This window comes from Amborella trichopoda, chromosome 3 (assembly GCF_054954075.1).
Source record: "Amborella trichopoda isolate Santa Cruz 75 chromosome 3, AtrichopodaSantaCruz75HAP2 v2.0, whole genome shotgun sequence".
Lineage (NCBI taxonomy): Eukaryota > Viridiplantae > Streptophyta > Magnoliopsida > Amborellales > Amborellaceae > Amborella > Amborella trichopoda.
Window position 1 is genome coordinate 18477328 of NC_142338.1, and position 13536 is coordinate 18490863.

The following is a 13536-nucleotide window of genomic DNA, read 5'->3' on the forward strand; positions in this document are numbered from 1 at the left end:
ATTTACAGTATTTCGTGCTCATCCCTACACTGTTGCTATTGGGACTCGATATGTGAATAATATGGCTGGGATAGGGTGGCCTCAAAATCATCATCTCTCTCATTTTCTCTTTGAATAATATGGATTAAAAAAAAAAATTAACAAATTTTCAAAAAAATCGATCATGGATTAAAAAAAAAATCACAAATTTTCAAAAAATTCTATCATGGATTACAAAAAAAAATTCGATCATGGATTAAAAAAAAAAAATCACAAATTTTCAAAAAATTCAATCATGGATTACATAAAATTCGATCATAGATTACATAAAATTCGATCATGGATTACATAAAATTCGATCATGGATTACATAAAATTCGATCATGGATTACAAAAAAAAACAAACAAAAAAAAGACAAAAAATTCAATCGTGGATTACAAAAAAAGAAAAAAACAGTTCGATCATGGATTACAAAAAATTCAATCATGGATTACAAAAAACTCTATCATGGGTTACAAAAAAAGGAAAAAACAAAAAATTCAATCATGGATTACAAAAAAAAAAACAAACATTTCGATCATGGATTACAAAAAAAAAACAAACATTTCGATCATGTATTACAAAACATTCGATCATGGATTACAAAAAATTCTATCATGGGTTACAAAAAAAAAAAAAAAAACAAAAAAATCGATCATGGATTACAAGAAAAGAAAACAAACATTTCGATCATGGATTACAAAAAATTCTATTATGGGTTACAAAAAACCAAAAAATTCGATCATGGATTACAAAAAAACAAAAACAATTCGATCATGGATTACAAAAAAATCGATCAAGTATTACAAAAAAATCTATCATGGATTACACACAAAAAAAAAAAAAATCCGTACGGACTTGCCGATTCACTGTTCGGACTCGCCGATTCCGTACAGTGAATCGGCGATTCACTGTACAGAATCGTCCGGTTCTCTCTAGAACCGGACGATTTCCGATTTTTTAGGCGATCCGGTCCCCTTTCACTATTTCCGAGTCGAACCGGGCGACTCGGCGTTTTTTAAAACGCTCGTTTTTTCTCATCTATCTGCACCAAAAGAAAAAATTTTAGAATTTGAGTATGTGTTTTCTCTCATATATGTGCAGAGCCCTTCGTTCCCAGAAAAATGTATAGAAGCTTTTTTTTTGCATTACTATACACATTAAAATTTTCAAGAGTGAAGCTTTTATTCAATAAAAAATACGTGGGCATGTTAAATGGGCCGGACTAGGCCTTATTTGGGCTCAGACGAGACATTGATGGGCTACCTAGGGATAGCCTAGCCCACTGGACAAATTCCGGGCTTATCAAGCCCTACCCAGCCCTACCCGATAACAGCTTATATTCAAAATGGCCTGGCCAGAGGCCCGCTAGCGACTGTTAGCAGGCCCTGCCTGGAAGCCCGCAGGCAAGGCATGTCCATTGGCAGCCCTACTAATTCAAAATTAAATGAGATTCCTATTTCTAGGAGATTTATATAAGTAGAAGTTTCTTTTTGGGTAAGTAAGTAGATGACCCCTTAGGAGATGACCCCTTACCCTTCATTAATAAATGGAAAAGAAATGGAAAAGAATAACCATTAACGTACATAGTAGGGCAGCAAGATACACTTTAAAATCCACTAGCGTGTTCTGAAATGGAGCACCCTTCAATTTAAGATCTCTCAAAAGTTTAAAACAAAACATTATGTACCTTAACAATACATCCTAAGAAACCTTATAATGATTACGGATTTTATTTCTTATAGGTAATTCAGTGGGGATGATAGGCCTATACTAATTTTTTATTTAATTAGTTGTTTTTTTGAATAATTCAATACAAATGATAAGCCTTTACCCGTTTTTTAATTTTGTAGTGGTTTTTAAAAAGGTGAGTAAGAATGGAAGCTACGACGTACAATTGAGGTATAAGATGTGTTACCACCGTGACCTCAATCCCTTTCCTCTATGCCAATAAAAAGCGAGATGAGATTATTACACGTCCCAATGAGATCTCACGTCACAAATCCAAATTTGAAGAACATTTACGAGCAACTTACAAGAAATCATTATAATTTAAAATATTTTGCTTTTGGATGGAAGAGAACATTATTAGCATGAGGAAAGGGGAGGGGGGGGGGGAGAGGGTAACACAATCAATTCATCTCCTTGCAAAGGAGATGAATATTCTGTAAAATCTGTAAACCTTTTTTTTTCTATTTGGGGAAACTTGATTTGCATTCTCTTTGCTCGTTTGGTTGCTATAAAGGGGACGGGAAAGTTTTTAAGGATCTCATTCTCTCTCTTCATTATTATCTGCCTTGAAAAGGTCAAGCCTGTTATCTGCCAATCTGGATGCATACGCGGCCTTCTTGTATTCACTCCAAGTGAATCCCTTGTACTTCCTTTTCTCTCCTTCCTTGAGGAGACATGCCAATGGAGCCACCCTTGCACTTAATGATGGAGATCCAAAATAAACCATTGAAACCCTTGATTTTTGACTGTTCGCCACAACCCTGTGCCGAACACTCCTAAACTTCCCATTCGTCAGAACCTGCAATGCAATGCAATTGCAATCGCAATCAAGAGAGAGAGAGGATACAGACGACGTGTCGACTTTAGAGTAAGAGTTAATAGAGAGAGAGTGGTGATGTGTCGACTCTATAAAGATCGAGAGCTATGTGTTTGATTATGAGCCACACGATCCCTTTGCTCTTTCGACTCCATGAGTGAATTTTGACTAGAGTATCAGGATTCCAATCTCCACAAAAAATATCGAAAAGATCTCAAGAAATCAAAATTTATCCACACCTTGTGGTATTGTCGCCCAAAAGCTTAAAAAACCCAAATACATGATAAATGACAAAAATCAATGAGAGAAACTAAAAACGTGTTTGAATTTGATACAAAGCGCTTGCTTTACGCTTAGAAGCAATAACGTGCTTGAACTCGACACAAAACCCTTGCTCCCATTTTTGCAAAATAAGTAAAAACTCAGTGATAAAAATCATTACATCTTTTATGAACCCTCTCTCTCTCTGGAAACCCAAACGGCAATGACATGTTTGATATCCAATTCCTAAAACTGAAAATTCAGTGGAAAATTTTCCCTTTTTAAAAAAAAAAAAAATTGGGGGACCACCAAAACTGTCGCAGAAATCAAAGGAAAAAATCACATGGTTTTCAACTTTCTCTCACTAAAACAACTCAAAAAAAGTTTTGTATGGACGTTACCTCAAGGGAATCGCCCACATTGATGTAGAAAGAGTGAGGGTCCGAAGGGACTGCGACCCAAATTCCATCTTTGAGGCAAATTTGGAGGCCCGATGTGCTGTTTGATCTGAGGACTGAGAATATCTGTGGGTCTGAATGCTCTCCAAAGCCAATCAGGTTGTAAGAAGAGGACTGAAGCTCAGGGCATGGAGGATAGTGATTCATCCTGAACACTGATTCTTTTTCGCTCTTCTCGTCTCTTAAGAACCCACTAAATGCATTCCTCGGCTCGATTCCCATCTCTTTCGCCAATAAATCCAGAAGCTCACAAGCCAATTTCCTCACTGCTGATACATAATCGTTAACCGCCACACTGCAAAACAAAAAACAGAGTAAGAACAGAGAAACAACTCTCTCTCTCTCTATCTCGCATATCGTAAAAGACCATGTTTTTTGATTTATCCGCTGAGGCTCATTGTAAATTACCAGAAGAAGTTGGGGTTGTCTCTGGAAATGGATTTTGATATCTGAGAAATTGAGCCAGGATCAGTTTGGGAGAGGAGATATTCAAGCCACCCAACATCTCCATTAGGCCCAATTCTCCTGTTTCCATAGCCATAAGGATTTGCAGGCCCTGCCCTCTCTTTATCTGACAATGGAAGAGAGAAGAACTTGGCTGCTACACCTTCAATTCTACTGATTATGTCAAAAGAAACACCATGGTTTACCACCTTGAAGAACCCAAACTCTTCACAGGCTCTCACCAAGTGGTTTCCACAGCGAGGGTCCAAAAGATCAATTACAGGGATTATATCGGTATAAGAGCTGGTTTTCGAAATGGCTTTGTGGGTTTTTATGATGGGAAGAGGGTCTAAAACCGGTATCGAGAGAACCACCATGGTTTTAGGTAGAAGATGCTGCAAAAATTACTGAAAATGTCTCAGTCCTTCAAGCTCGAAAGCCAGAGAGAGAGAGAGAGTAGATGCTGAGAGTTTTGGAGAGAGAGGGAGATGTAGTCTAAGTAGTTAGAGGAGGAGGGAAGCTGTTTGATTCTCTCGTATCGCAATGCTTTTTAGGAGGAGTTATGGAAGGGGGAAGGGAATTTATAGTTTTGAGAAGGGAATCATTGTTGATAAACATTATCAATCACAACACGGAATTTCTGTACAGGAATCATTGGCCTAAGAAGGTGATGACCTTGAACATTCACTTAACCTATTTTACTTTTCAGGTAAATATGATAAATATGATAGGATTGTGTTTGGTAGAGAGTCAATATAAAATTTTATTAAAATAAATGGTAAATTCTAATGCTTAACATTCTTATAAAAATTAACGAGAGAGGACATTAACCTCAAAATCACACCGACCATCCGTCCTTTTTTTTCTACTTTGTTTATTATTGTTTTATTTTTTTACATGAAACAGGTTTGGGGATTTGCGTATTGTATGTAGTCGTTGGACATTTGTGTGGATTGAGTCGTTTTTGTTGGGTCATTGCCATAGACTAAGCCGGCCAAGAGAGAGAGATTCTCACCCCTTTTAAAGTCTAGAAGCTTGTTAACTTGCTTTTATGCAAGTAACAAATAGGGAAAGAAAAAGTAGCCCCACATCTTGTGATTACGAATTTTGCTTCTTTCGTGCTTGCATATGCGTTTGCATAAACCTCAACCGACCCTCCTTCGATCTCTCTTTACCAGGAGTATAATCTGGGTCTGGGCGGATGACCCTGATCGAGACCCGAATTGGACTTGGGTCGGGTCCAAGTGATGACTTGAACCTAGCGTTAGGTCTCGGTCTAGAAATTAAAAAATTTAAAAATATATTTTATATTATTTAGTATATATATTATTGTACATTTCATTTGCCAAATTGAGTCAGATTGACCCAAACCTCACCCGATCCAATAGGATCCATACTGGACCTAAACCCAGATCCAATTCGGGTCGACCGACCAAACAAGTGGGTCGACCCAACCCTATTGCCAACCATATTTTTTAGTGTTCGAAAATTAGAATAAAGCCCTACTCATATACGCAGGCTACCTTTAAGCCTTTTAACATCTTTACATGAAGTTTAGAATGAATATTATCACAACCCTGTATGATACTCCAAATGGTATGGATTATATGCTTATTCTCTCGAGCATAGTTAGGAGGTCGGGGATTACCAATAAATCGGCTCACTATAAAATTGGAAATTAATCGTTTTTATTTTAAAAAGTCAGATTAAAAAATCGGGTAAACAATATAGATCGGAAAAAATACTTCATGTAAAAAGATCTCGATTATATCGGACTAAGCTCAAAAAATTGGAGTAAAAAAATCATATATATTTAAAATATTAGAAATTTTGAATCTCTCTCTCTCTCTCTCTCTATATATATATATATATATATATATATATATATATATATATCACTCCGTATAGAAAAAATTAATGGTAGTGAGGAGTAATGCTTTCACTCTATATATATCACTCAATGTAAAAATGGCCTCCCTATATCTAAATCATAAGATAGTTATCTTTTCTATTAGTCTAGATAAGTATTGGGTAGGTGAATTCAATTTTCATCTTTCTAAAAAGAAATAATCTACCCATACTTGCTAACTATTGCCTCCCTATATCTAAATCATAAGATAGTTATCTATTCTATTCGTCTGGATAAGTATTGGGTAGGTGAATTCAATTTTCATCTTTCTAAAAAAAATAATCTACTCATACTTGCTAACTATGGCCTCCCTATATCTAAATCATAAGATAGTTATCTCTTCTATTCGTCTAGATAAGTATTGGGTAGGTGAATTCAATTTCATCTTTCTAAAAACAAATAATCTAACCATACTTGCTAACTATGGCCTACCCATAACTACCCGAAAAAATAAGCATCATATCTATAGCAGAGAACTTTCTAGAACCAAATAAAGTTTCCGGAGTATAGAAATAGAAATTTTATAAAACAAGAAAAAGATATTGAACTTTTCAAAAAAAAAAATCAGAGTATATTAATAGAAAAGTTTTCTTGAAACAAGATTTTCAAATTTTGAAAATGTTACGTTTTAAACTTCTTTTTGAAAAGATCACATATTTTTACCGATCTATTGAAAAAGTCACAGATTAAATCGATTTTCAAGAAAGCACCAATTTTTTGAAAAAGCCGCGATTAAATCGGCGACTTGCTTACTATGCTCTCGAGTGAGACTCTTTCTTCGCAAAGTCAGTCGGTCCAACTCGAAACCAGCCGATCAAATTGAAACTTGGCACTGGCCAATCCGGTTTTTGCGGGTTTAGGTGGTTTGGTGGGGTATTTAAAAATTAAAAAATAAAAACAATGTAAAATCCCCAAAAATAATGGATTTCTTTGTTATGTGTTTTTTAATGTTTTTTTTATCTTTTAGGCCAAGATTGGAAAGCATTTGGGCTATGAATACTTATTTTTATATTTCTCATCTTTTTTAAATTATTTCAAAAATACCCATAGACACAAATCCATATTTTAAAATCCATTTTTTTCACAACTTTCAACTTCATTTGTGTGTGTTTTGTTTAATCATGTTTGGGTGCCATTTGTATATAGCTGAGGCTCTAAACAATCAAAGTAAGATGCACTTTCAAATAGTATCAGGGAACGTGGTGTCAATGCTGGAAATTTTTGTGATAGCATTAAAATTTATTTTCATGTCTAATTGTAAAATTTAAACCTTCAAAAATAGTGTAGATCGAGCAGATCTATGCAAACTTGAAAAGTTTCAAATTTGACTGTCAAAAAATGCATTACAAGATGCAATATTTGTAAAACTTGAAATCTACTTTTTTTGATGTCCATGCATCTTGAAGTCGAGATTATCAATTTGAAGATATTTGAGCATCAAAACAACCTGTTTTAGTGAAAATTTTGAGGTGTGCTTTAATTTGATTGTTTAGATCCTCGCACTTATATAAACTTTTTCCATTATGTTTTAAATATATTTTTCATGTTTTTTTGAATTTTTTGTATTTCTATTTTTTTAACCTTTTTTGGACCAGCCAGGACCTGCTTGATTAGGCCAGTTGAACCAGCCAGTTGACCGGTTACTCAGACCTGGCCCATGGACAGTTTCCGGGTCCGGTTCAATTTGTTGAACACTATTTTATATCTTGATTTTTGAGATCCAGCTACGAAGCTAAGATGGAGTCTTTTTACATCTTGAAAAAATTTAAAAAGATATTTCAATATTTAAAAATTTAAAAATTTAAATAAATATTTCAAAATTAAAAAAAAAAATCGATTTTGAGTTTGGATTATATCAAATATTTCAAAAATTTGATGCTCTATCTTTTATTTTAATTGTAAAATTGAATAACTTCGTTAATCTGATGACATTATTTTTTAGGCACATTTACAGTACAATTGAAATTTCTTTTTTTATTTTTTCCTGAGTATGGTCACTAAATTGAGGAATAACCCCAAAAATTTGATGCCCAAAAAATACTCCCATGTTTGGTTTTGCCCAAATGAGTGAATGGCAAAAATGCTCCCGCCGGAGCATAGAATCATTTGACTGCTACATTTCTATGGCTCTTTGTTGCTCATCTATCCTATGTGAAATTGATGGTAGTGACGAGGCAGCGGGAGGTAGGCTTCAAAACAAACGTTTCGAGTCGTATTCCACAACTACCACGTTCATGGGGCTAATACTATTAATGATTAAAATATGTGAATAAAAGTTACAATGAAATTTATTATCTCTTATTATTTATAAACCAACCCAATTCTCGTTAGCGGTTTGTGTGACGTGTACCGGATTGCTCACATGGTAACCTACATCGGCAAAAGTCGGAATACGGCTCTCACTAGGGCGTGTTCAAATCCGATTCGCCTGGAGAGTAGGCGACTAAGGCTAGCAATGACTCTGGCCCGACCTGCATTGAGGCAAAGGGGTTGGGCTGAACCGGGCCAGATAGGAAAGAAAAAAAAAAAAATTTTAAAGAAAAGAAAATAAAGATGAGAGTTGGGCTGAGCTGGATCGAGTAGGCCCTTGGGCCATACTTGTGGCCCCGACCCTATTTTTTAGGCCCAAGCCAATATTATGACCCTTAAGAATGCTTGATCCAAATTGAGCTATATTTGTTTAACAAAAATTTTGAAAACTAAAAAAGCCACTGGAGAATAAAAGATCTTAGTAATCCAAATAGTGTAGTTAACGATCCCGATCTAACTTTGGTGATTCCGGATAGGATTTTCAATCAGATTGTTTCCTTGCAACTATGCCGTTTTATATCTGGACAAGCTTTCCATGTTTCCCCTACTGTATAAAACTTACATACTTCCTGCGATCCTACTGTCCATTCTGAATGGACAGTTGAGATGGCCCCAATCACAATGTCACGTTTCTATATTATTTTATTTTTAATTTTTCCTACAGAATATTTTAACACTAAATTTTGCATGTCCACTCCTCTCTTAGACTCACACGTGTATAAAATATAAACAAAATATTTTCAATAAAATAAAATGATCAAAATACCCCTTGAAGTATCAAAAATTATTTTTAATATTTCTTTTAGGTGTACGTGATAGCACATATCAAATTTCATATTCATACAATTTGAAAAAGAAATTAAAGATAAAATACTTTAAGGCATTGGATCAAATGATCAGTGGCTTACTTGATCTCAATTGAACGGCTGGATGGAGCAAAGTATATATCATATGTACAGTAGGGGAAGCATAAAAACCTTTCCCTTTATACCTGAGCATGAGAATTGTAGCCTATTGGTAGAGAATGTGTTTTTGGTGGACTAGAATGCTACTACATAATATTTAGATAAATTAAAGAGAAAGTTAGCCAAACACTTAGTTGTTATGTTAATTGTAAGAGGCACCATTGGTAATAAAAAATAGAGAAAATATCGCCATAACGTCTAGTTTTAAGTTTCATTTCACAACAGATTCAAAATTTTAAAATATATCTTGAGGCATAAAAATTGTAGATTTTATTTCTTCTAACCCTCTGAGCTAATTTAAACTTGATAATTTAAGCCAAACCAATCTAAAAAGACATATATTTTTTAAAAGCCATCTTTCTAAACTTCTAAAGAGAGATAGAAGAGATTCATGGAGGTGAGAGGTTATCAGGAGGAGAGAGAGAGGGGTATTTGGAGAAACATGGGAGGAGAGAGAGTGAGAGACACAAGAAGAGAGAGAAAGAGAGAAGTTTGAGATATATAAGTAAAGAGAGAGAAAGGCTTGGGTTTAAAAGAGTATGTCTTTCTCACATTTAGTTAGGTTAAGAAATAGATTTTAAGTGATCAGGGGGTAAAAGATATTTTTTGAGATCTTGTGTTTATGAAAAAATAAAACTTAAAAATAAAAAATATGGACATATTTTCTCTAAAATATAATGCAATTACCACGATAAAAGAACTTATTCCAACACATAGTGAAAGAGAACCCAAATGATTCAATAATGAGATATGTGTTCCATTAAGAAATGAAAGGGAACCAAAATATGAGGTGAAAAGGACCTTGAGGGGGACCCAAATATGTTTAGAGCTGGCTATATGGATATGTTGTCGGGGACCACAATTGTAGTTCCTTTCTTTAGGCGAATAAGTGGGGATGACAGGCCCCTACCCGTAAAGAGGTCCATGACTTTCCATGAGGTCCCTTATCTTAGTACGTTTGATCTCAGGGTTTTAATGAGATCCAATGCATCAGTTCACGGTTTCTTGTGAGGTCACTTATCTTAGTACGTTTAATCCCAGAGTTCTAATGAGATCTGATGCATCATTGCTTACGGTGCCGTACCAACATAGTTGTGGTTCTGAATTCCTCCCCTCGGATCCATTAGTACTCAACTAATGTACTGCTCGATGGATGATTGAATGAATCAATCTATATGTATGGGACATGCATCATGGCCTACTTCCCCTCAATAAGAATTGATAATATCTTTTGAAGATTTACATGAACGTACAATCAATTGAAGCCGACCTCAAATTTGACCCACGTTGTTAAAGACTTATTGGTCATTCTGCGAGTACACAAGGCAATTTTGGTCATTTCTTCGCCCTGAAAAAGAGAAAAGAAAAAGTATTTTGTGAGTCCCCAGACTCACCAGCCCACGCAATCACAAACGTCGATCATTAAAACGAAAATCAACAACTAAAGATTCTTATCAAATGGATGGAAAAATGTTCCATTAAAAATATTTTAAATTTTTATTTTATTTTTTATACTGTATAGATCATGGATCACTACAAATTTGAATCTAAGATCGATAGAAATAATGAGTGTTCATGGGAGCCCGTACGGAAATAGTATTAGTCGGGCTCATAAAAATCGGTTCCATGGAAATAAAATAAAATAATCCATCTGAAGAGAGGCACGAGTAAAATAGTCAAGATACAAAGGCGTGAAAAGCAGTTTGTGCGTTCAAAGAAAGCTTTCGGCTTAACCACCAAAAGGTGCATTGAAGAGAGAGAGAGAGGGGGGCCCACTTCCCTCTCTAGTCGGCGCCATAGAGCGAGGGGGGCTTACTTCTCTCTTCAGTCGGCGCCGCATACCACACGTGCACACGATAACGTGTTTTTCTGGAAGCCATTGTGGCCAAAATATTAACCCACAGTGAGGCGTGTGGCTACTAGTTTGGCCATTGGGCGGTCGCAGTTTGGTTGACCCAAGGGAGCGTAGTCAATGTGTCATGACTCGGAGAAAGTGTTTTTCCAACCTTTTCTAGTGTTATGTAGATCTTGAGAAATCTATTAAAATGCATCCAATGGAGCCAAATTTTACCTATTTTCAACTATTTCAATGGTGATAATATGGATTTTGAGGGCATATTTAAATTGAATTATTAAATGCTTCATCTATTAAGTTTATATTGATAAATTTGCTATATGCTGTTGTGAGTAAAATGCTTAATGCTTTTTTAGTTGTGAAAGACGCTTTCTTAGGGCTAATGAAAAACCTCTCTATGGATGAACTTTCTTAGGACCCTGAAAAGGGCTTTCAGATGAAACCATTTCCTGCATGTGAGTTAAAAGTTAGAAAGCAACTGGACACACATATATGGAAAATTCTTCACAACGGCTACGGCCGATAATGAATAGTGATTTCGTCTACTTATATATGGAAAACTCTTCTTAACGTTTATAGGCAATAATGAACAATGATTTTGTCTACCCTCATCACCATCCAAATTTCATCGCTTGTTCGCAGTTGTCTAGTAGTGATTCAACTCTTTTTTCTACAAATCCAATTTACTTGAAATTTAGAGCGTGTATACATCTTAGTGAGGCACACCTAATAAAAATATAAAAAAATTCAAAAAATATAAATTGATCAAAATACCCCTATAAATTTTACAGGGGTATTTTGGTCAATTTATATTTTACAAATTATTATTTTTATATTTTTATTAGGTACACCTCACTAAGATGTACATATGTTCCAAATTTTAGATCATTTCGATCAGTAAAAAACAAATGAAAATCGAAATACTACCGGACAACTGTGACCATACGATGAAGTTTGGATGCTGATGAAGGTAGGCGAAATCACTGTTCATTCTTGCCTATAGGCGTTTTGTAGTATCTTTCTTTATATATATATATATATATATATATATATATATATATATATATATATATATATATATATATATATATATATATATATATATATATATATATATATATATATATATATATATATATATATAAAGGGAAATGTTGGCGTAGGCTCACTAGCCTACAATTACATATAGGCCCAACGGCTCAGATTCAATCTGGGTAGATCCAATGATCACGATTGTATTTTGTATTTAAATTTTAATTTTTTTATATAAATTCAAAACATTTGAAATTTTGGTCATGTGTTCTTTCAACATAGAAGAATCCAATAAAAATATCAAAAAAATATTTTGTGAAAAATAAATTGATCAAAATACCTCCAAAATATTTCAGGGGTATTTTTATCAATTTATATATTTCAAATTAACTCGTTAACATTTTTATTAGTTTCGCATTGAATAGACATCTAAAATTTAACATGAATTGAATTTGTAGAAAAAATATTAAAATAAAAATAAAAAATGAGGTCGTGTCTGTCAGATTGGTCTAGATTAAATCGAGGGCGTTGGGCCTATATATAGTTGTAGGCTAGTGGGCCAGAATTTTCCATATATATATATATATATATATATATATATTAAAAACCTAAAAAACGCCTATAGATGAAATACTACAATATTTTGTCACCGTCATGGACTTGCCATGGTGTTTTATTGAACGGATTTGCGACATGCCATCCATTGCGGTTCCGTGTGATTTTTTGACCTCTACGGACCTAGTATGTTCGTGGCGGTACCGCCACAAACATGCTAAGTCCACGGACATACTAGGTATGTGGCGGTCGAAAAACACACGCCACAGACCTAGCATGTTCGGTACCGCCAAGAACATGCTAGGTCCGTGGCGGTCAAAAAACACATGCCACCCAATATTTTTGGATGGTGATGAGCCTATGGGTGAAAATACTATTCATTTTCTCTCATAGGCTATATATATGGAAAACCTAAAAACTCCTATAGGCAAAATGCTACAGTGTTTCGCCATCGCCACCGCCACAGCCACAGACTTGCTATGGCCGTGACGGTTTATTGAACAGACCCACAATGCGTTGTTCGTTGCGGTTTCGCATGATTTTTTGACCGCCATGAACCTAGTATGTTCGTGGCAGTACCCGCCACGAACATGCTAGGTCCATGGACATACTAGGTCCGTGACGGTCGAAAAATACACGCCACGAACCTAGCATGTTTGACACTACCACGAGCAGGCTAGGTCTGTGGCGATCGAAAAATGCACGCCACCTGAATTTTTCAGACGGCGTTGAGCCTATGGGCAAAAACACTGTTCAATTTTGCTCATAGGCTATATATATGGAAAAACCTAAAAAATGGCTACAGGCAAAATGCTACAGTATTTCGCCATAGCCATGGACTTGCTATGTCCGTGATGGTACCGCCATGGACATGCTAAGTCCGTGGCGGTCTAAAAACATACACCGCCTGATTTTTTCAGACGGTGATGAGCCTTTAGGCAAAAACACTATTCATTTTTGCGCTATAGTCATTGTGTAAATGCTTTATATATATATATATATATATATATATATATATATATATATATATATATATATATATATATATATATATATATATATATATATATATATATATATATATATATCTAGAAAATTCTTCCCAACGCGTATCGGTGAAAATGAACAGTGATTTCACCTACCCTCATCACCGTCTAAAGTTCATCGCACGGTCATGATT

General features: G+C 35.0%; 1 protein-coding gene across 1 annotated transcript; it reads right to left on the minus strand.

Moving 5' to 3' along the window:
* Positions 1–2039: 2039 nt before the first annotated feature.
* On the minus strand, positions 2040–4420 carry LOC18430534 (gibberellin 2-beta-dioxygenase). Its single transcript, XM_006840685.4, has 3 exons — positions 3695–4420; positions 3230–3581; positions 2040–2549 (listed from the first exon to the last, which is right to left on the minus strand). The coding sequence occupies exons 1-3, from the start codon at positions 4105–4107 to the stop codon at positions 2289–2291; spliced, it is 1026 nt and encodes a 341-aa protein (XP_006840748.1). The 5' UTR covers positions 4108–4420; the 3' UTR covers positions 2040–2288.
* Positions 4421–13536: the final 9116 nt, after the last annotated feature.